General features: G+C 42.9%; 1 protein-coding gene across 1 annotated transcript in view; it reads left to right on the forward strand.

The window, feature by feature from the left end:
- LOC137434688 (protein patched homolog 1) overlaps nucleotides 1-24,798 on the forward strand; it is a 211,590-nt gene that overhangs the window by 38,418 nt on the left and 148,374 nt on the right. The window contains exons 4-5 of the mRNA XM_068127838.2: nucleotides 11,495-11,564; nucleotides 11,795-11,886. Coding sequence (XP_067983939.1) covers nucleotides 11,495-11,564; nucleotides 11,795-11,886 — 162 coding nt within the window. The remainder of the gene's footprint in view (nucleotides 1-11,494; nucleotides 11,565-11,794; nucleotides 11,887-24,798) is intronic.

Raw genomic sequence — 24,798 nt, forward strand, 5'->3', positions numbered from 1 at the left:
TTCAAGGTTTCATATTAATCGGACAAGTAGTTACCGAGCTATGTCCAAAAAACGATTCAACCAATCAGAGAGCAGCGAGCTATCACGTGTGCCGAACGTGCCGAACAGACTCTGCCTCGGACGGCACATTTGAGAGCGTATTCATTTATTTCACGTTGGCAAACTATGTTGGCGTTAAACTATGTTTTAAAACTAATTAAAACTACTTTGCGATTCATCGTAACTGCGATTCGTAACTGCCGTTCGCTTTGGCTTTGCGAATGGACCAAACCATTTCATGTAAATAGAGGGGGGGGGGGGGATTGTCACCGTACTCGCAAGCCGTTCGCTTTGGACCAAACCATTTCATGTAAATAGAGGGGGGGGATATAATTTTAGATATAGATATAGTACGGGCATGCCCTAGTATTTACAATGCTCTTGATGAAACAGAAGATTCTCTTTTGTGGGACAAGCAGCAAGATGATGTTGCAGCCAATGATGAGAACAGTAGTGAGGAATGTGGCTCTGATATTGAGGAGAGTGTTGTTGCAGACGAAAACATTGTGGTGCACAGATAGTTATTTCGGTTTTTTTCTTTTTTGAAAAACAAACACCACAGCTTTGCAAATGATGGATGATTGACCGGGTGCCGACCACGCATACACCCTTTTTAGGCATCCATTACACAGTTTACAAAGACTCTGAATGTAACCATGAAAGGAGACATTAAGATTAAAATGTAGCTTCTAGCTCAGCCACATTGCAATATAATGCAAGGTGTATACGACCAAGCAAGGGATATGTAACTGTGGCTGGCCTCGCAGAGTATTCTCGTGCTCGCCACAGGATGTAATAACCCACCAGTCTTCGTCGGACTCGACGTGACTTCCATCACACACACACACACACACACACTCACACTCACACTCACACATACCTTTTTATTACTCTGCCTGAAGGTAGACTCAGTGCTGCCAAAGCAATTTCACAGCAAGGATTACAATCCTTCTCCCTACACGCCGCCTCCACATTGCTGTATCTTCCATTCTTACTCTCATGCACCTCTTCCATGTGTTCTCCCCCTGCATACTGTTGTCACAGATCTCTTCCAGGAATACCAACTGCTGCTTTTAAGTCTGCCATCATTTGCCAATCACGAGCATTTACCAAATCTCTTCCCTCAATCTTCCTCCTTGCACCTATCATAACCTGGCTCTCATTTACAAACAGCACCTCTCCACCACCAACCTCCTCCTCCCTCTCTCCTCTTCTCTCCCTCCACTTCATCACATCTCGCAATACCATTTCGATGACCACTGCTTGCAGTTAATCATGCCGACATCTATATCTTCCTGCTGCCAATGCTACTAACTACACAGTGCATGTTGCAGCGTTCCCCGACCTCCACACCAAAAGCAGCTCTCCTCTTGCCCCAACCTCCACCTCCTCAATTTTGCTGACAATCAAAGCACAACATACATTGCATGCAGTAGGAAACTCAACACCATGGGCATCTTCCAAATCTCTTGCTACTTCAATCTTGCCACCTTACTTGCACAACTTCCCACCATGTCCAAGCCCTGCACCTGTCAAAATGCTTTCAGATACCTCCTCTCCTCCTATGTTCCTCTCAAATCTCTCTCAACCATCTTCCTCCTTTCCTTTACGCATGCTTTTCTCCATCAACCATACTTTACCCACTCAAAACCTTGTCTCCCATGATGCACCATTCCCATCACCTTTTACAGTGGAAACCGCTCCTCCATCTCATTCACCTCAGCTCTCACCTGCCACTTCCGAATGCTGGGAAAGCATTCTTCACCAGTGGAAAACTCAAATCCTGCACCATCATGAACCACCTGCATCCTCACCACCTTATACTCATAAGTTATCACTTTTTTACACCATTTTACACCATTACCAGAGAGGTTCCACCCTTTTCCACCCTTCCACCCTTACCAAACCCAAGCTTTCCACCCTTACCATAAAAAGCAGCCACTTGAATATGTCTTTTTTCATCACATTTTAACATATTGTTACATGAAAAGGGGTGAGGGGATACACAGCTAGATTGTATTAAAAATACTATGGACCATGTGATCATGTAGCGTATATTTCCCCCTTTAAAAGCTATTTATCCAGAGGTAAGTCAGATTGTAAAATGTGAACTGAGGAGAAACCTGAGGCTGTGTGAGGTCTTGTAGCACCAGGCATTTAACACCAAAGGCACACTGGAAAGGCCATTGCACTTTCGGAGGAATGACCACTACAAACTGTTTGGCTGGCAGGCCGCTCAAGCCATGGCTGCGAGGTCTGCTGCGGAATTGCCATGCATGGGGGCAGTTCCAGATTTTACAAAGGTCAAGGCTGCACTCTGTGTGGCAGTTGAGCTTTGCACACTGTGGCATCAACATCTTGCTCTCTCTTTGCTTCACCCTCTGAGGAAGAGACATCCCTCGCATCTCGGCTCCCTCATCGTCATTTCCACAGCTCAATCACTCCCTGATCTACACTTTGTCCATGCACCAGCAACCCGCATGTTCATGCCATTGTGTGGAGCCCCAACCAGCTCATGCCATCCACAAGCCCTCACCTTTCCCCACTGGTCATCTGGTAAACAGTGCCATTAGGGAGTTAGGCTTTATTTATTTCCTATTGTACAGGGTGGCCTGAAAGTCGCTTTGCCCCTCCCCAGTGAAGCATTCATTCTTAAACTATTTTAATATACAGGTTTTATTGTGCAGTACCGTAAAATGGGGTGAATAGGGACAGCAAGGTGAATAGAGACACAAACTGAAAAAAAGTTCGGAAACTTTTTTTGCTGAAAATTGATAACCATACTGATTTGTTGATATTTGGGTTGAAAGTGTTCTCTTGTTTTTTTAAAAAGCAACTTATAGTCCCTATTAACCCCATATATGGGTTAAATAGGAATAAATGGGATTTTTATGGCTGTCCCTATTCACCCCGTTTTACGGATGAATAGGGACAGTCACTAATACCAAAAAAAATAATCAAGAAATAGGGACAGCTTGGAGAAACTTTTTATCCCATATTTTTTTCATTGGCACCATGGTTTATGTTATGGGTGCATATTATGTGCATCCATCTGAGCTATCAAATTAGCAATAAGTCGGAAACTCAGGATTGTTTCTTGATTATTATTTTTTTGGTATTAGTGACTGTCCCTATTCACCCGTAAAACGAAGTGAATAGGGACAGCCATAAAAATCCTATTTATTCCTATTTAACCCATATGTGGGGTTAATAGGGGCTATAAGTTGCTTTTTTTTAAAAACAAGAAAACACTTTCAACCTAAATATCAACAAATCAGTATGGTTATCAATTTTCAGCAAAAAAAGTTTCCGAACTTTTTTTCAGTTTGTGTCTCTATTCACCTTGCTGTCCCTATTCCCCCCATTTTACGGTACTTATAATATATCAGTCATTGTATCTGTATACTCTCCGTCATTCTCTTTGCACTACTCAATTTGAGTAATGGAGGAAGGTGCGAGAAATTTATTGGGGATGAAGCGACCTTCAGGCGACCCAGTACATAAGCATGTTTTTTGGTGCCACACATCCACTCCCTCCTCTACCCCCGCCCCCATTTGTTGTCCTGGCGCACCAGATCTGTCTGTTTCTGTTGTCTTGTATATCCCCGTATTGTATAAACCTTTTTATTTTAAGAGACGTTCTCCTGCCTTTTGCCTCCCTCGCATTGTGCCACCAGGTTTGGCCTCGGATTAGAACGACCCTTGGGGTTTTGTAAATGGTATAGAACTGTTAATTGGACACAGTGTGAATTTGGTGCTGATCAAATTGTGCTGATCTTCAGGAGTAGCAAAAGCATCCTGAAACGACAAGTGGCGTTAGTCAGACATTCACCAGTGGAACAGACTCAGAGCTTTGGAATGGGAATCTCTGCAATGCAACAATATCATGTCAAAAAAACGGTTAGCTTATGAAATATATATGTACTGGCTATTGTATGCATATTTCATTTGCAACACCATTTCAAATTGCTAATTATCGCTTTGGCTAATTAGGTTGATATAAGGTGATGGTTAAATGATGATGTTGCTTAATGGTGGAGACTTTTTCATGCCTCAGCCAACGAAGTTGCCAGAGGCATTACGTTTTTGGGTTGTCCGTCTGTTCATCCGTTCATCCGTCTGCCCACGCTTCTGTCCGTTTGTGCGTCCGTCTGTCCGAGATTGGTTTTCGTTACAGCGATAACTCAAGAATAGCTGAAGGGATCCAAGTCAAACATGGTACCTGTACAGTATGATGCAAAGATTAACTGATTCAATTATGGGGTCAAGAGGTCAAATATCAGAAGTCTTGTTAGGTACAAATTCTGTTACTGTGCTAACTTGTGAACCAGTAATGGGGTTTTGACCAAACTTGGTGTAAGTATATATTATGATGCAAAGATGAACTGACTGATTAGATGTGAAAATGTGATAATAGAAGTGAAAAAGTAAAAATGTGATAGAACAGCTGAAGGGATTTAAATCAAATTGGTCCTGTAATAATGTGATGGTGATGTGACTGTAAAGGTGATGTAATAATGTGGGCGGACACATATCAGTCGACGTCGCGATGTCGAAGAGTGCCGTTCTAGTTCTAGTTGATCTTAAATTTCCAACTGGAAATTGTAGCTCTTTGGCTGTGCTATAGTAATACAGAAGACGAGGCATTCCTGTTGCAATTGACACTTGTTCATAGGTTGTGTGGTAATTGCTGCAATAGGACTCGATCTGTTGTCTTATTATACACAGCTAGGTGTTTGAGAGTTTGCAAAAACTCCGCTTGGAGTTTGCAAAAAAGCACCTAAAGGACTCTCAGACTGAGAAACAAGATTCTGTGGGCTTTCATGTATCTTTCAGTGAGGAGAGTCTTCCGTCTGGCCACTATGCCATAAGCCCAGATCGGTGGAGTGTTGCAGTGATGGTTGTCCTTCTGGAGGTTTCTCCCATCTCCACACAGGATCTCTGGAGCTCAGCCAGAGTGACCATCGGGTTCTTGGTCACCTCTCTTATCAAGGCCCTTCTCCCCCGATTGCTCAGTTTGGCTGGGCGGCCAGCTCTAGGAAGAGTCGTGGTTGTTCCAAACTTCTTCCATTTAAGAATTATGGAGGCCACTGTGCTCTTGGGAACCTTCAATATGAATGAATGAATGAATGATCGTTTTAAGGCCATTTTCCCCGCTAGAGCGGGGGTTAGCCTTGTGGGCCCCATGACAATCATGGTTCCCTGTTTGAGGCAATGTTTTTATGGCCGGATGCCCTTCCTGACGCCAACCCTTGGTCGCCTCCTACGATGCACAGGGATACGGTGTACCTATTCTAAACCGGGGTACACACCGGGATCATTCATCCCAGCAAGCTGGTACTCAATTTGCCGACCTCGGAAGGATGACAGGCTGAGTCAACCCCCCTGGCGTTAATTCAACGATCGACCGGGATTCAAACCCAGGATCATGGGATTCCAAGCCGGCACACTAACCACTAAGCCAACACCAGGCTCTTGGGAACCTTCAATGCCGCAGATATTTTTTTGTAGGCTTCCCCAGATCTGTGCCTCGACACAATCCTGTCTCTGAGCTCTGCAGGCAGTTCCTTCGACCTCATGGCTTGGTTTTTGCTCTGATATGCATCGTCAGCTGTGAGACCTTATATAGACAGGTGTGTGCCTTTCCAAATCATGTCCAATCAATTGAATTTACCACAGGTGGACTCCAATAAAGGTGTAGAAACATCTCAAAGATGATCAAGAGAAATGGGAGGCACCTGAGCTAAATTTCAAGTGTCATAGCAAAGGGTCTGAATACTTATGTCAATGTGATATTTCAGTTTTTTCTTTTTAAAAGATTTGCAAAACTTTCTAAAATCCTGTTTTCTCTTCATCATTATGGGGTATTGAGTGTAGATTGATGAGGGGAAAAATGAATTTAAACGATTTCAGCATAAGGCTGCATGCAACATCGCAAAATGTGGAAAAAGTGAAGGGGTCTGAATACTTTCTGAATGCACTGTGTATATATATTAATTTTTATTTTTTATTTTTGATGTACTAGTACCATACTCTTTACAGAGCGTTGGTGCTGCATAAGCAGTTTCTTGCCAAAGGTTATACTGGGTAGTTTTACCATTGGCTTCACAGCATTGTTTGTCTATGTCCTATCCTTTAAAATGCTGAGCGCCAAGCAAGGAAGAGGCACGTACCTTTTGTTAAAGTATTTGGTATGCCTTGTCTTTCATCACTTATTGGCGAATTAGCAAGAGCGTAGACAGAAACGCGCATCACAGATTCTCCCAAACATGCACCTCGTGCAATGCCGATAGCAGTCATCATATGAATATCAGGACACATCACTTCTCTCACCCATAATATATTGTTGTGGATCTCACCGTCGGCCTTTCCCCTTACCAAGGGGGGTTAGTCCCCTTGTCTTTGACTAGCCGACGGGATCCAGGGCTATGACGTTCCTTCCTGGCGGCGTAAATAGGGTTGTAGGCCGAATTCCTATTACCTAAGTACCAACGCCGCCTAGGAAGCAAGGAAATAAGTCCCGCTCGAATCACGGTTATAGGTGGAAACGCCGAGCGGTAGCGAGCCGTGACCCGAGCCATTAACAATTACTAAACCAGATCCGAGCGGTTCTAATCGTGCCACGCTTACCCAATGGAGGAAATCACTGATACGGTCGAATCAGGAAGAAACAAGGAATAACAGATGGTTTATTTACACTATGCACGTATATACAAGGATCGGATGCAGAGACACAGTGCAGCTTAATACAGTCTTATACTTATCCCAGGACACGGGCCCGTTTCACACTCAGACACACTCACACGGGGATTGCAGATGGTCAGGTGGATGGTCAGGGATGATGGCGTCCAGGCAGTTCACTCCGGTCCCCGACTCGCACCGCGAAGAAGATGGTCAGGGCGGCAGAAGCTCCCCGCGTGTCTTTGGCGCGGATCGGACAATTACGGGGCGAACGGTAAGGCTGGCTGGGCGGTTACTTGCGACCACGGTTGCGTACGTAATAGATGAACCGGCGCTATATGCGCTCCCAATACAAGTTCATAGGCTCTCCCAATGCAAGTTCAATGGCAAGCGCCGCTCCCGCAGGAGTCCTGTCGCATACGTTCTCATACAAAGCGCAATCGTGCAAGTCCCTCTTACAGTGCGCTCTCCCAACAAGTCCTTCCGCACAAGTCCTTTATCATGCGCGAGCCCAACCATGCGAGTCCTCTTCATACGAGTTCTTTATCATGCGCAAGCCCAAACATGCGAGTCCTCTTCATACGAGTTCTCTCTGTAAGTCCTCTTCAAGGGCTTTGTGCGCGCGCTTATATCGGCACGCCCTTACCACGCCCCTCACGCCATGTCACCCGAGCCCTGATTGGCTGGTGGCCCTTACCGCTGCTGTCTCCCCCACTTCAACCTCGCCACCGCGCTCCTCCCTCTCTCAGGCCTACCTCGTGGCCACCCGACTAGTTGGAGCGAGCAAAAGGCAGCTAACGCTGCTGGCGGCCAAAGCGTAACAAACGAGGTGGATTAGCCAAATGGGACGCGGGATCGAGTTTGCCCATAGAAGTGCAATTTGAGGGTGGAGGCAAAATGAACGGGGCCTATCTTATTTATTTTACACAACGCAGATGATACTAGGGAAATGGCCTTATCCTTACACATACTATGACATAACTAATGCTCTAAGGGACCTACGTGTTGCTTGTGGACTAACTAGGGGGCAAACCTTTAACCTTTAATGATGTTATATTTACACTTTTGTGTAAATTTATTTATTTATTTACTTTGTGTAAATAATTTATTTACACCCCAAATCCTATTTTTTGAAATACCTACTTCTTTCCTGGAAGTCCTTGGTGTCCTTGTGTTTATACTTCTCCCACCCTCCCCCCCCCTTCCCACGCCGCCACCCCCCAAGCCCTCTCCCTCCACACATTCCCGATGTCCCTCACAAATGTTGTGTTTATGTGCTTCCCCTTCTCTCCCCATTTTGTCTACTGCTCCCCTTTTTATACACTTTGTTTGTTTGTCTGTTTGATTTGTTTGTGTGATAAATGTTAGCTCTTTCACGAGCCTCGATTATGTATACAAAAAAACAAAAAACTCTCAAAACCGCAACAATATATACCGTTGGACACCAACATTTGCGTTTCTAACAATCATGGACCCCGCATATTAATGGTTCATACATTGTGATATGTTTCTACATTTGAGGCTCTGTGTTCCGCCTATTCCTGGTTTTTCACGGGCGCAAAAAATTTTTGATCGGGAACCGCGAGTGCTTATTTAATTATATATCTTATTTAATTTTTAAGTCTTATGATTCCTTTATTTTGACTCTACCTACTGCTCTGTCTCATAACAACCATTGAAAATGGTTTAAATACAGTGATACTGTTTAAAATACCTTTCGTTTGTGTAATATACTACTTTATTGGCAAGGCCAAGGCCGTGAAGCATGCTCTCGCGAGATTACAGTCAATCCCGTCCGAGAGAGAGGGAAGGGCATATGGTCATTCACAAAGCACGGAACCAAACCACAAACACGGACCAGGAACATAGCATTACATTGCAGTCCGCACACGACTAAAGTGCGATCCCCAAAACACATCTTGATCCCGGAAATAGTTACCCTTTTAACTGTTTGGAGTTTAAGCTTGAAGGATGATATGATATTCTGTGTTATCTTAAGAAGAAAGACGTTGAGTTTAAATTGCATAATTTTAAATGTCCTGGCATTGCAGTCTTTGTGTTAGAATTTCATTTTCTTTTTAGATCCAAAATAAGAGTCCCATAGTTCACTTTTATCGATGGCTTCTCAAATTTTATGTCAACTATTCTTATCTATCCCAGAAAGATACTGATTCTAAAAGATTTTAGCATTCTTGTTGATGACTTCCATGATCCACTTTCAGAAAATGTTCTCTGCTTCGTACATGGTTTCAATCTGCAGCCATGAATTCTCTGTCGCACCAATATTTATGGTCATACTTGTGAAACAAATCCCATTAATGGAATTGACTTTGAAAATGGTAACTTTTTTCCACCACTCATTTTGTAAACCTTCCTTTGCTGAATCCTTCAAATCCCTTGATAGATACTGATTCTAAAAGATACTGATTCTAAAAGATTTTAGCATTCATGTTGATGACTTCCATGATCCACTTTCACAAAATGTTCTCTGCTTGGTATATGGTTTCAATCTGCAGCCATGAATTCTCTGTCCCACCAATATTTATGGTCATACTTGTGAAACAAATCCCATTACTGGAATTGACTTTGAAAATGGTAACTTTTTCCCACCACTCATTTTGTAAACCTTCCTTTGCTGAATCCTTCAAATCCCTTGAAGCACGTGACATACAATACCCGTACTGCAACATTAACTCATGAATAATCAGCACTTCTGCAATAAATGATGTAATTAAATTCTTTTTTCACTCCTACCTGATAATCCTGCACAATTTGTCGATATTATAAACAAACACTTTTGTTACCCTCAGTCAATTTATTCCAATTATTACTTGATTCCTTAAACTGTTCTTCCTGGTTCCCTGCAGATGAAATAATCTAAAAACAAATCAGTCACTTGTAAATTGGATGATTGAATGCAGCCTTGATTCTTAACATGAAATCCATTTCTCTTGCAAAAGTCTTATATTTTCATGCCTTCACTGAGAACTTCTCCAACATTAAAGCTTCATTCTCTATCCTTGATAAACTTATAGACATAGTTCAAACTCCTTTCGCCTCTTTCACCAGCCAAGTCATTCACTGATGCCTTTCAGGATATGATATCATGTATTCATAGTGAGCCAAGCAAACATGCTCTTGATTCTACACGTTCTTCCTCATCATGTATTACTACATCCTGTCTGAACCACTATTTTGTCAGTCAAGATGCTGTCCAGTCAATCATTTGTAATTCAAAGAAAACAGCATCTCTACTGGATCCAGCTCCGTCATCTTTATTTGTTTCCCTGCTTTCAGTTCTCTCTCCACTTACAAGGAAAATGAATATATTGCTCTATTACATTGGCTACACAATTAAACAAACCATACCAATTCCCATCTTGAAGAAACCCTCACTAGACACAAACTACCTTCAAAGTTATTTTTCTTTTGTACCTTTCCTTTCCAAGATTCTAGAATGTGTTGCTGTCAATCAACTTCTGTAATAATTGCATCAGCATTTTCTTTTCATCAGCAACAGAAGGTCACATGATATTTCATACAAGCTAGACGAAGGATCAGCTACAATGAATACTTTTAGACTTATCTGCCACTTTTTACACAGTTGACCACAAGTACCTGACAATCTTCATTTCTGTTTTTGGCATCTGCGGACATGCTCTTGCATGATTTAAATATTTTCTTATAGATAATACATCGACTGTAAACAACGTGAAGCTGGCTATTCACCAGATCCACATAATCTCCCAATATTCCACAGAATCTCCATCCTCTTAAATGCACTTCATCGTGTAGGTAGCCATGCTTTTGATCAGAAGGCTCCTTTCTGAAGTGTCATCATTGCAGTGGATATAGCTGTGCGAACCTCTTCAGCATATACAAAATGTCTTTACAAATGAATTTTTAAAAATGAATTTTACATTTTACAAAATGAATTTTACAACAATACGGATGTGTTATTTGGTGAAGCATTCTGCCATGGCTGTATTCTTGGTACTGTTCGATTCATTATTTTAATTCCTGAAACAAAACAAATAGTGTGAGAAACTTGATAATTATCAGATATATCATAAATCATGAAATGCTCTATATGTAAATTTGTTATCACCAAAATGGCATGACAGAACTTTTGACATTAACCTACTTAACATGGAAAACAGAGCAATAAAAAAACAACATTGTCTTTTCTACATTTGTGGTTTCACTCATGATGTACACATCACCTCAGCCTCTGATCAGGTCCATTCTGTAAGAAATATTATTTGTGGTAAGTGGTAACCAGCACAAATACAGCATGGTCTGTACTACTCTCCATTTCATTCAAAAATTGGCATTTGTGTAGAAGTTACACAGAGGAATAAATAGTTATTGCCTGATGTGCACATACATTTGCTTAATTATGTGGCTTCTATCACAGTTTACTGGTAATTCCCTGCGTGTCGCAAGAGGCGACTAACAGGGTTGGCGGCAGGAAGGGCATCCTGCCATAAAACATTGCTTCAAAAAGGGGGCCGCGGTGCCCGAAAAAGGCCAACCCCTGCTCTGTGGGGAAAAATGGCCTCTAAATGTGGTTCTTCTTCTTCTATCACACTGGGAAATTAAATATGCTTACCTGGATTTTGTGACTTTGTGGCTTTTCACTTATTGATGGATGAAACACCTCTCAGAATGGAACGATAAATCAATTTGTTTTAATTGTTGTGCAGATATGGCTAAACTCAATGTGCATCCTGCTGTGCCCTTAATGTATTTGTTTGTGCCCTATTTTGTTTAGGGAGTGGACATTGGACAAGTTATGTTTCAAGAGTGGAATGCCTCTCATTGAAGACTTCACCATCGACAGGGTAAGCAGAACTCCATTTCACTGGGAATGTAAGGTCACAACCAGGCCAGGCACGCTGATCATCTCACAATGATGTAAGATCAGACAGGCCTAGCTTACAACATTTAGGTTTTGACTCTTTGCCAGGAAAAATTTGGACACATACATTTTTTGGGGGGCCTTTCCTCTGTGTCTCGTGGGGCATAAAAATGGAGAGAGCGAAGACATTCCCCACTTGCCCACACCTCCTAGCTCATGGAACGCCTCTTTCCGTGTGTCATCGTCACACCCCTGGACTGTTTCTGGGATGGAGCCAAGCTGCAAGGTGGCTCTGCTTATCTTCCGTGAGTACCTGCCTTTGCAACCAAACATAACCCACTGTGGGTGCTTTCTTTGTTGGAATATTCTTGCAGCTCACACACCCTTCATGCAGCCTTCAAGGTGAAATTTGTCTTTCACATAGAAGTGAAAGACACACTTCTCCTTCAAAGCATAAAGTTTGCATTATTACACATGAAAAATGAATGGAAGAGAATTTTTTTTAAAGAAAACTAGAAATGAGAAAAATTAGACTAGGAGAAAGGATAGGAAAGAAAAAAGTTGGCAGGGAATGGGAGAAGAGCAGGGATATCAAAAGAGGTTTGCAGGAGATAGGAATAAGGAAAGGGAGATAAATGCATGAACAGACCACCTCGGTGAAAGTCCAGAATCATGGGAAATGTTTTAAATTTCCTTTTTTTTTTGAGACGATCCTTTTGGGTCGATATAATGGCCCTCATGTAGCTGTGGACCGATATAATGGCCCTCATGTAGCTGTGGACCGATAGAATGGCCCCCATGTAGCCGTATACTTTATATAATCGCCCCCATGTAGCTGTGGACTAATATAATGGCCCCCATGTAGTACAGATTTAACGCCAATTTACTTTCCTTTGGGTACACCTGAAATTAGTGGTTTATACTATGAGACCACACACGATAAAAGATCTAAATAATGAAATCAGAAATTAATGCGCTAAAATTGATGTGTCAATGTTAAGAAACATTCAAAGAAACATAATATACAAATTGATATGTGTATGCACGTCAATGACTCACAAATTATGATAATAAAATTGTAAAATAAATATCCCCATGATTCCAGACTTTTGAAACACGCTTTATAACACAAGACATACACTGATAATCTCTTCTGTTCTCAATCCAAGTATTTTCCAGTTATGCTACATTATACCTCATTCAATATGTAATCACTTGTCCTGCTTATAATGCTTTCACTTTATGATGTTTCTCTTTTGTTGGTTCATGTCATTTAATTCACAAAAAGGCATGTGTTGGTCAGGCCACAAAAAACAATAACCTGTTTCTCATCAGTAAGTGACTTAGAATTTTCTCCTGTGTGAGATTTATTATATTCAAATGTTGTCAATAGAAGCCACGCCTGGTGATTTTCACTGCTAGTGAAGAACCATTCCTTCCAGATGGGATAAGTTCCCCAGAATTAACATACTTGTGTATGACTGATAAATGCCTCTTCCTACCAGGACCGGCACGATGCCATACATAAAGTCCATACTTGCTTACATAGAGAGAATTGGGGTTCTCCCCCCAAACCTGAATCCCCAGGACTATGATTTTTTTTTACCATCTAAAACCCTCCTGCACACCCAAGAGTACAACCAGCATTTTTCAACTCATTTCATCCAGCGGTTTTGGAGTGCATACAAATCATACTAAAATACGCAATTTGGTGTCTATCTGTGTGTCTGACCGCGATACATTTGGTCGTTTCTTATCCAATCTCTACCTAACTTTCTAGGGGGACTAAGGGTCACACGGCTGAGGTTGTAGCAACTTCATTTGCACCCATCCCAAAGGGGGTTTCTGCCTTGGACAAACTCTGTGTTAAAGTGTATACGTAGCTTATCATGGTGTTTTGAAGGGCGCACCTACCGGAAGTAAAAATTATTATAACCACAAACTATTCAGTCAATTTTCTCCATCTTATGATTATCTTTTTAAACAGTCACTACTGTTGTTTAATACGAGACTGAAATAAATGTGGAGGGAAGTCGACGTCCTTGAGGCATTCTATGCTTATTACGTCCCTCCACAGACAAACAGACCTGAGCCGTCTCGACTTGCTAGGGCTCCAGGTAGGCCTCCAGCTAGCCCGGAATGATCTTTAGCTGATAAAGGTGCTTAAATGAGTCTTTACACATGAATGATGTATCTCATTGCCTGTCCGTTTTTCTGGCCATCAGATTATATGTGGACTGTATAATGATTGTTTCTAACTTATATATTGGGGCTTCATATGTGATTGTAATAACGTTAATAATAATATTAAAGTTAATACAAAATAATAATATGAATAACATTCAGAATAATGGGGGTTACGGATATGGTGTGAGATACGTGGGGGTTACGGATATGGTGTGAGAAATGGAGAAGGTGAAAGGATTTTGGAGTTTGCTGATGGAGCTGATTTGTTGATTTGTAATACTCAGTTCCAGAAAGAGGATAATAAGCTTGTTACATACACGTCAGGTGGGTCGACGACAACCGTTCGACTACCTGATGGTGCGTAGGCGAGATAGGGGGCACCTCCGGGACACAAAGGTGATCCCAGGGGAGGAGGCTGTTTCACAGCACCACTTGGTTGTCTGCGACATAAGGGTGAAAGGTGCGAGGAGAGCTCGGCGGGTGAAGTACCAACCGAGAATGAAGGTGTGGAGGTTGAAAGAGGTGACAGTAAGGGAGGCATTAAAAGAGAGGCTGAGTAGGGTAGAGGATGATGTGGTTGAGCTTGAAAGTGGTTGGATGTCAATGAAAGCTAGTCTGTTGGGAGCCATTGGTGAGGTATGTGGATGGACAAAAGGACCACCGAGGCACTCGGAAACATGGTGGTGGGATGATGAAGTTGGAAAGAGGATTGACGAGAAGAGGAAGAAGTTCAAGGAGTGGCAGAAGGCGAAGGGTACGGGAGCAGAAACAGCAGAGCATGAAAGTTATAAGGCAGCCAGGAAGGCTGCAAAGAAAGAGGTAGCAAAGGCACAGGAGGCATGTAGGAAAATGTTCGGAGAACGCTTGGATTCGGAAGAGGGTCAGAAAGCAGTATTCAGGATTGCAAAGCACATAGCGAAAGAGAGGTGTGATGTGATGGGGGTGAGTTGCTTGAAGGATGAAGTGGGACAAATCATTGTCGACCCAGATGGAATTAAAGGAAGATGGAAAAGATATATGGAAATGGTGTTGAATACAGAGAATGAATGGGATGGCAACATAGAGAGTAACCCAGTTTTAGGACCGGCAGAGAAGATAACTGAGAAGGAAGTTGAGGAAGCGATAAAAGCAATGAAGAGTGGAAAAGCGGGAGGGCCGACGGGAGTTGTGGGAGATATGTTGAAGGCAGCAGGAAGTTGGGGTGTGAAGAGAATGACAGAGATCTGTAATCTGGTGGTGAAAGAAGGCTGCATTCCAGTGTATTGGGAACTGAGTACCCTCGTCCCTCTATACAAGGGGAAAGGTGACCCTCTGGAGTGTGGCTCGTACCGAGCGATAAAGTTATTGGAGCATGGAATGAAGGTATTGGAAAGGGTGTTGGAGAGGAGGATAAGGAAGAAAGTGAAGATCGACGAAATGCAGTTTGGATTTATGCCAGGAAGAAGAACGACAGATGCGCTTTTCATTGTGAGGCAGTTGCAGGAGAAGTACATGGAGAAGAGGAAGAAGTTGTTTTTTGGGTTTGTTGATCTGGAGAAAGCATTCGATAGGGTTCCACGCAAAGTATTGACATGGGCATTGAGGAAGTTAGGAGTGGAGGAATGGTTGATCAGAGTAGTGATGGCAATGTACAAAAGAGCGCGCACAGCTGTAAGGACGAAGGACGGGAACAGTGGTGAGTTTGAGGTGAAGGTGGGAGTGCATCAGGGGTCGGTACTAAGTCCACTAATATTTGTAGCTGTGATGGAGGTACTGGCTCAGAACGTAAAGGAGGGTTTACCGTGGGAGTTGTTGTATGCAGATGATCTGGTGTTGATTGCGGAAAGTATGGATGGACTGAAGGAAAAGATGAACAAGTGGAAGGAATCTATGGAGACAAAAGGTCTGAAGGTGAATATCGGAAAGACGAAGGTGATGGCATGTGGTGAGGTGGAAAGAACTGGGAAGTGGCCGTGTGCTGTGTGCAGGAAGGGTGTCGGAGTGAACTCCATTCAATGTACAATGTGCGCTGAGTGGGTTCATCAAAAATGTAGTGGTCTGAGAGGGTCATTTACCAGTGTGGCAGCTACATTCAAATGTAAGGTGTGCACAGAGGGAGCTACAGATGGAGGAAATGTTGAGTTGGATCTTGGAGACGGCGTGAAGCTGGAAGGTGTGAAAACATTTTGCTACCTCGGAGACATGCTGAATGAAGAAGGTGGATCAGACTCGGCAACGGTTGCTCGAGTGAGATGTGCATGGAAGAAGTTTCGGGAACTGAGTGGCGTGCTGATGAGGAGGAGAGTGTCGCTGAAGCTGAAGGGAAAGGTGTATGCTGCATGTGTGAGAAGTGTTTTGATTTATGGGAGCGAGACATGGGTAATGAACTTAGAGCAGCAACGAAGGCTGGAAAGGGTGGAAATGCGAATGGTTCGATGGATGTGCGGAGTATCGTTGAGAGAGAGGAAGACAAATGATGAATTGCGAAAGATGATGGGAATATTGCCTGTGATTGATGCTGTGAAGAGGAACAGGTTGAGATGGTTTGGTCATGTGTTGAGGAAGGATGAAAGTGACTGGTTGAGAAGAGTGATGGAAATTAATGTAGAAGGAAGTAGAGGACGGGGAAGACCGAGAAAGACTTGGCTAAAGATGGTGGAAGAAGAAATGCGGGCAAGGGGGTTAACAAGGAGAGATGCAGAAAATAGGGCAAAATGGAGAAGATTGTCATGGGGACCGCAAGGCTAACCCCTGCTCTAGCAGGGAAAATGGCCTTAAAATGCATGTTATATTCAGAATAAGAATAATCTATCTATAATTCCAGTAATCTCTGTGTGTATGTCTGTGTGTCTGTGTGTCTGTGACCGCTGTTTCTCGACAACCACGGGTCCGATATACTTGAAACTTGCCAGGTATATTGCTGGGGACCCGAGGATGTGCCTTTTCAAGGTTTCATATTAATCGGAGAAGTAGTTACCGAGCTATGGCGATTTCTTTACCAAACTCCGCAAGCCGTTCGCTTTGGACCAAACCATTTCATGTAAATAGAGGGGGGGGGGGATTGTCACCGTACTCGCAAGCCGTTCGCTTTGGCTTTGCGAATGGACCAAACCATTTCATGTAAATAGAGGGGGGGGATTGTCACCGTACTCGCAAGCCGTTCGCTTTGGCTTTGCGAATGGACCAAACCATTTCATGTAAATAGAGGGGGGGGGGATATAATTTTAGATATATATATAGTACGGGCATGCCCTAGTAATAATAATAATAATATTCCCAATAAAAATATTCACAATAATAATATTCACAATAATAACAGTAATCTATCTATAATTCCAGTAATCTCTGTACGTCTGTACGTCTGTACGTTTGTTTGTCTGTGACCGCTGTTTCTCGACAACCACGGGTCCGATATACTTTTAACTTGCCAGGTATATTGCTGGGGACCCGAGGATGTGCCTTTTCAAGGTTTCATATTAATCGGACAATTACTTACCGAGCTATGTCCAAAAAACGATTCAACCAATCAGAGAGCAGCGAACGATCGCGTGTGCCGAACGTGGAGGACACACTCTGCCTCGGATGGCACATTTGAGAGCGTATTCATTTATTTCACGTTTGCAAACTATGTTGGCGTTAAACTATGTTTTAAAACTAATAAAACCGAATTTGCGATTCATTCGCTTTCCTGCGCGTTTGTGCACGCGATGGCGATTTCTTTACCAAACTCCGGAAGCCGTTCGCTTTGGACCAAACCATTGCATGTAAATAGAGGGGGGGGATTGTCACCGTACTCGCAAGCCGTTCGCTTTGGACCAAACCATTTCATGTAAATAGAGGGGGGGGATATAATTTTAGATATAGATATAGTACGGGCAATGCCCTAGTAATAATAATAAGGACAAGTACAGATACATTCAAAGTACACCGCCCCCATGCCAAATAATTAAATATCCAACAACGCGGCATGGCGCCCGGCAATACCGCAGTGCACCTCATAGAGACTGCATTGGGAAGGAGAGGTGTACAATAATTGATTGATTAATTGTATAATTAAAATCAATAAAAGATTATTACAAAATATTTTCTCAATCAATTAGCTAATAGCATAACTAAACCACTCGTGCTTCATCCGAAGATGTATCTTTTAGAAATTTAATTAAATAAATCATTAATAAAAAATTAAATAATTAATTGATTAATCAATAAATAATTAATCGATTAAATGATTAATCAATATATCAAAAATATCCTTGATAGCCACATCACTTGGTCACTGTCATGTCTAAAGATTAGCTTCCCCGCTCAAAAGGTGCCTGAGATATTGGCCAAATGAGAAAGAAAATAAATAAATGATTAATAATGAAAATAAATAAATAATAATCATTAAAAAATTAAATTATTAATCAATTCGGTCATAGAACACATAAACCACCACCATTTCATCAGAATCTGTACCTGCAAAAAAAAAATTTTTAGCCATTAATCGAATAATTAAATAATTAATCGATTCATTGATTAATTGATTAATTAATAAATCAAAAATAGCCTTTGCAGCCAAATCACCTGGTCATTGGCATGTCCAAATATCAGCTTCCTAACTCAAAAGGTGCCTGAGTTAATGGTCAGAAGAGAAAGGAAATTTAAATAATTAAATAAGTACTTAATTAATCGCTAATAATAAATAACTCCTCAATTAATTTATCAATCAAAAAACAAAAAATGCTGTTTTTGAGAAAGGACTTGCTCACTATTGTGCCGGAATTTCAGCCTCCTAGCTCAAAGGATAGCTGAGATATCGCCCGGATAAACAAGAAAGAAAGAAAGAAAGAAAGCAAGAAAACAAACAACCAGAGTGAAAACTGAGTACTCCCTTTCAGCGTGCGTCTCTGCCGAGCCCCCTTTGATGCCCGGCAATGACGATATGCAGTGCCTGGAGATGGCATAGGAAAGGAGCGGTGTACAACAAACAAACAAACAACCAGAGTGAAAACTGAGTACTCCCTTTCAGCATGCGTCACTGCCGAGCCCCCTTTGGTGCCCGGCAATGACGTTTTGCAGTGCCTGGAAATGGCTTCGGAAAGGAGCGTTGTACAATAATAACACGGTGGAGTCCAAAGCATTACAGGCTGAGTGAATACAAAAATGTATAATTAAGGCAAAAATGACTGTGAATACAAGTGCAATTCAACTATATACAACAAACAACAACAACATGCATTTTAAGGCCATTTTCCCTGCTAGAGCGGGGGTTAGCCTTGCGGTCCCCATGACAATCTTCTCCATTTTGCCCTATCTTCTGCATCTCTCCTTGTTAACCCCCTTGCCTGCATTTCTTCTTCCACCATCTTTAGCCAAGTCTTTCTCGGTCTTCCCCGTCCTCTACTTCCTTCTACATTCATTTCCATCACTCTTCTCAACCAGTCACTTTCATCCTTCCTCAACACATGACCAAACCATCTCAACCTGTTCCTCTTCACAGCATCAATCACAGGCTCTATTCCCATCATCTTTCGCAATTCATCATTTGTCTTCCTCTCTCTCAACGATACTCCGCACATCCACCGAACCATTCGCATTTCCACCCTTTCCAGCCTTCGTTGCTGCTCTACATTCATGACCCATGTCTCGCTCCCATAAATCATAACACTTCTCACACATGCAGCATACACCTTTCTCTTCAGCTTCAACGACACTCCCCTCCTTATCAGCATGCCACTCAGTTCCCGAAACTTCTTCCATGCACATCTCACTCCAGCAACCGTTGCCGAGTCTGATCCACCTTCTCCATTCAGGATGTCTCCGAGGTAGCAAAATGTTTTCACACCTTCCAGCTTCACGCCATCTCCAAGATCCAACTCAACATTTCCTCCATCTGCAGCTCCCTCTGTGCACACCTCACATTTGAATGTAGCTGCCACACTGGTTAATGACCCTCTTAGACCACTACATTTTTGATGAACCCACTCAGCGCACATTGTACATTGAATGGAGTTCACTCCGACACCCTTCCTGCACACAGCACATGGCCACTTCCCAGTTCTTTCCACCTCACCACATGCTTTACCACTTGCCATCACCTTCGTCTTTCCTATATTCACCTTCAGACCTTTTGTCTCCATACATTCCTTCCACTTGTTCATCTCTTCCTTCAGTCCATCCATACTTTCTGCAATCAGCACCAGATCATCTGCATACAACAACTCCCACGGTAAACCCTCCTTTACGTTCTGAGCCAGCACCTCCATCACAGCTACAAATAGTAGGGGACTTAGTACCGACCACTGATGCACTCCCACCTTCACCTCAAACTCACCACTGTTCCCGTCCTTCGTCCTTACAGCTGTGCGCCCTCTTTTGTACATTGCCATCACAACTCTGATTAACCATTCCTCCACTTCTAACTTCCTCAATGCCCATGTCAATACTTCGCGTGGAACCCTATCGAGTGCTTTCTCCAGATCAACAAACCCAAGAAACAACTTCTTCCTCTTCTCCATGTACTTCTCCTCCAACTGCCTCACAATAAAGAGCGCGTCTGTCGTTCCTCTTCCTGGCATAAATCCAAACTGCATTTCGTCGATCTTCACCTTCTTCCTTATCCTCATCTCCAACACCCTTTCCAATACCTTCATTCCATGCTCCAATAACTTTATCGCTCGGTACGAGCCACACTCCAGAGGGTCACCTTTCCCCTTGTATAGAGGGACGAGGGTACTCAGTTCCCAATTCACTGGAATGCGACCTTCTTTCACCACCATATTACAGATCTCTGCCATTCTCTTCACACCCCAACTTCCTGCTGCCTTCAACATATCTCCCACAACTCCCGTCGGCCCTCCCGCTTTTCTACTCTTCATTGCTTTTATCGCTTCCTCAACTTCCTTCTCAGTTATCTTCTCTGTCGGTCCTAAAACTGGGTTACTCTCTATGTTGCCATCCCATTCATTCTCTGTATTCAACAGCATTTCAATATATCTTTTCCATCTTCCTTTAATTCCATCTGGGTCCACAACGATTTGTCTGACTTCATGCTTCAAGCAACTCACCCCCATCACATCACACCTCTCTTTCGCTATCTGCTTTGCAATCCTGAATACCGCTCTCTGAACCTCTTCCGAATCCAAGCGTTCTCCAAACATTTTCCTTCATGCCTCCTGCGCCTTTGCTACCTATTTCTTTGCAGCCTTCTTGGCTGCCTTATAACTTTCATGCTCTGCTTTTTCTGCTCCCGTACCCTTTGCCTTCTGCCACTCCTTGAACTTCTTCCCCTTCTCGTCAACCCTCTTTCCAACTTCATCATCCCACCACCATGTTTCCGAGTGCCTCGGTGGTCCTTTTGTCCATCCACATACCTCACCAACGGCTCCCAACAGACTATATCTTTCATTGACATCCAACCACGTTCAAGCTCAACCACATCATCCTCTACCCTACTCAGCCTCTCTTTTAATGCCTCCCTTACTGTCACCTCTTTCAACCTCCACACCTTCATTCTCGGTTGGTATTTCACCCGCCGAGCTCTCCTCGCACCTTTCACCCTTATGTCGCAGAGAACCAAGTGGTGCTGTGAAACAGCCTCCTCCCCCGGGATCACCTTTGTGTCCCAGAGGTGCCCCCTATCTCGCCTACGCACCATCAGGTCGTCAACGGTTGTCGTCGACCCACCTGATGTGTATGTAACAAGCTTATTATCCCCTTTCTGGAACTGAGTATTACAAATCAACAAATCAGCTCCATCAGCAAACTCCAAAATCCTTTTACCTTCTCCATTTCTCACACCATATCCGTAACCCCCATGAACTCCCTCAAAACCGTCCATACTCCTTCCCACATGTCCATTTAGGTCTCCGCCTACCACAACAACGTCCTCATCTTTCACGTTTTCCATCAGCTTCTCTATCGCACACCAGAACTTGTCCTTCTCTTCATCGCTCCGACCAACCTGCGGAGCATATCCCGAGATGACATTCACCAAGAGCTTTCCATTCATCATTTTCACCATCATCAACCTATCACTCACTCTAGTCACACTCACCACACTGTCTACACACTCCTCAGAAAACAGGACACCAACACCATTCACGCCCTCCGGGCACCCTTGCCACACAAACTTGTATTTCTGTCCCTGCCTACCCTTCACCATTCTCACACCACTTCCCTTCCATCTCGTCTCTTGCACACAACATATGTCCACTCTTCTTCTGATCAATACTTCCACCACTTCTCATGATCTCCCTGTCATTGTCCCTACATTCCATGTCCCAAACCTCAGAAACCGATCTCCACTTCGGGCTGTACCCTGCCCATATGTATTTGTAATTGTCATGGCTCTCTTTTTGAGGCAATGTTTTTATGGCCGGATGCCCTTCCTGACGCCAACCCTCTTAGTCGCCTCTTACGACACGCAGGGATATGGTGTACCTATTCTAACCAGGGTACACACCGAATTCAACTATATAGATATGTATATACACATGACACCCCCTCCACCCCCCCGACCCCCACTCCCCCAACCCCACCCTCCTTCAGCCGCACATCCGTTAACATGAGATATGATACATTAACATTTTCAGCATGTCTGTTTACCGATTCGATCAGAGAATAAAAAGCGGATTTGGATAAACAATATTGCATTGTGTCGTGAACCATGTGAATGAACAGTGGGGGGTTTTTCAATGTGGTGTGTGCACCACATAAGCAGTTTGTCAAGCTTTAAAATGTTAATGTGCTTCTGTAACGACAATAAATAAAAAAACCCACCGTTTAGAGGCCATTTTTGGTATTGGTATTAGATTGGTATTAGATATTGGTATTAGACAATTGGTATTATTGGTATTAGACATTACCAAACTAAAAAGGTATTGCATATTAAAATGTGTCTCTGCACCACACAAAGTACCCGCAAGACATCATTTTGGTAAACAGCTTCCAAATTTGTTAAGATCTGTAGATTGTACCAATAAAGATATTTTGTGACAATTACAGTGTTTTATCGACATCGTAAATGAGGTATCAAAATTGAGCCTCAATTAAAGACACAGAGAAAAATACAATCTACCGCATTATGTTTATAAGTGCGCAGTTTAAGGTTAACCTGAATTTGTATTGTGGAATGTTTTTTTCCCGAAAGCTCAATGTGGGACTAAATTGTATGCAACAATATTATCTACACCGAGCAAGTTATACAGGAAGTGACATTAATGCTTGACAAAGCTTTCTGAGTAAAACAAAGATGGCTGCCAACACAGTCACATGTGCAGTGGACCAGGGATGTTTTGTTAAGTTCCGTTTGAAGGAAAAATCATAGCAGCTCAAATTCACAGAAGTTTATCTCCACAATTTGGTGATGCATCTTTCACATCGTTGTATGTTTGAATAGTGCAGTGAGCTTGAAATGAACCAGAATTAGTAAACATTCCCACATACAACCAACTAGGCTGGCAGGATGGCCTAGGCCGGCAAGCTACTGATCACACTTTCCTATAAGCTGTTCAGCCGGGGTTTGAATCTCAGCCCCGCTATAAACTGTTATTCTGGTGTTCCACAGGCAGTGTGATTCATCAGTGGGGTATGAGAGAACGCAATGGGTATGCTGTCCCTCGGATGGACTTTAAGCTGGGCATCCAGTCTGCCGGCATTAAAGATTCATGCAGGTGGACATTAAAGATCCCACGGTGTCGTTCACAAAGAGTAGGCGAGCTATCACTGGCACTCTGAACGAATGCCAAATTCCTGCCCTAACCTACAGAGGGCATTGCATCAGCAGCACAGCCACACCCTCAGCGAATGATGCAACCCTGCAGCCTTGTACTGCATATGAAAGAAGAAGATGCAACCAACTGCTGTAACTCAAGCCAACATTAAACGTTTAAAGCAACTAATTATGTTGTGCATTCTCACTCATGGTGCGAGAATCAGTGGATTACTATATGGGAATGCATATGAATTGTTGTTGTTGGAAGTGTATAAACAATCATTAATTCTCACTTTATATTTAGGAAGGTTAGTGCACCTGGTTACCAAAAGACCTCGCATTTGATCAAAGGGGGTGTGTAACCCTCAAACCTCTTATGGGTAACCCTCTTATGGGTCAAATCAAAAATCAAATCTTATGGATCAAAGGGTAAACCTCTTATGTTTAAACTGCCAAAATCAAGCCTCTCTGCTCACCTTCACTCCTTCATTCCTCTTTTCTCCCGCCTCTGGAACAAACTCCCTCACTCTCTTCAATCCCACTCCTCCCTCCAGGTCTTTAAAACAGCTGTTCACCACCATCTCTTATCTTCCCCCATCCAAAACTTTGATCTTTTCTACCCCCGCTAATTCATCCCAGATCCACTTTTTTGAAATTCCGACTTCTTTCCTGGAAGTCCTGGCAGTGTCCATGTGTTTTATACCTCTCCCACCCCCCCCCCCCCCCTTCCCGTGCCTCTTCCCCCCAAGCCCTCTCCCTCCCACAGATCTCCTGATGTGCCTGCTCTCAAATGTTGTACTTGTGTGCTTCACTCTCTCTCCCCATATTGTCTCCCGCTCCCTTTATCTTATGTTTTATGTGTCAGTTTCTTTTTGTGATTAATGTTAGCTCTTACACGAGCCTCGAAATGTTAGCTCTTACACGAGCCTCGATCTTGTATACAAAAAAAGAAGAAAAAAAGAGTAACTCATGTGGTCATTGCAGCAGAGCCCTTGGAATGCTACTAGAGGGTTGGGGATTATTTATTGAAGAAGATTTAAACACGTGATTAGACGTGGATCCATCATTTTATGCCAGAGTCAAAGTGAGCCAGCAAGAAGTGGAGACATTTTTTGTTCCCAGACCACCAAATAATTCAAGGCTCACCCATCAGCTGGAAAGCTTATTGCAATCGTTTTGGGATTTTACCATATTAATTCCTCTAGATTTCTTTAACGTAGGAAAAACGTCAAAGCACAGTTCTTCAGTGACTTGTTTTTGCAATGAAGTAAGACAAGGAATATGTGGACAATGCGGATATATGCTGTCTCAAGGTGTGCCTTTACGCTCACCATCACAAAGAAAATGTAACCAC

The sequence above is a fragment of the Myxine glutinosa genome, chromosome 1 (genome assembly GCF_964187855.1).
Source record: "Myxine glutinosa chromosome 1, kmMyxGlut1.1, whole genome shotgun sequence".
Taxonomy (NCBI): Eukaryota; Metazoa; Chordata; class Myxini; order Myxiniformes; family Myxinidae; genus Myxine; species Myxine glutinosa.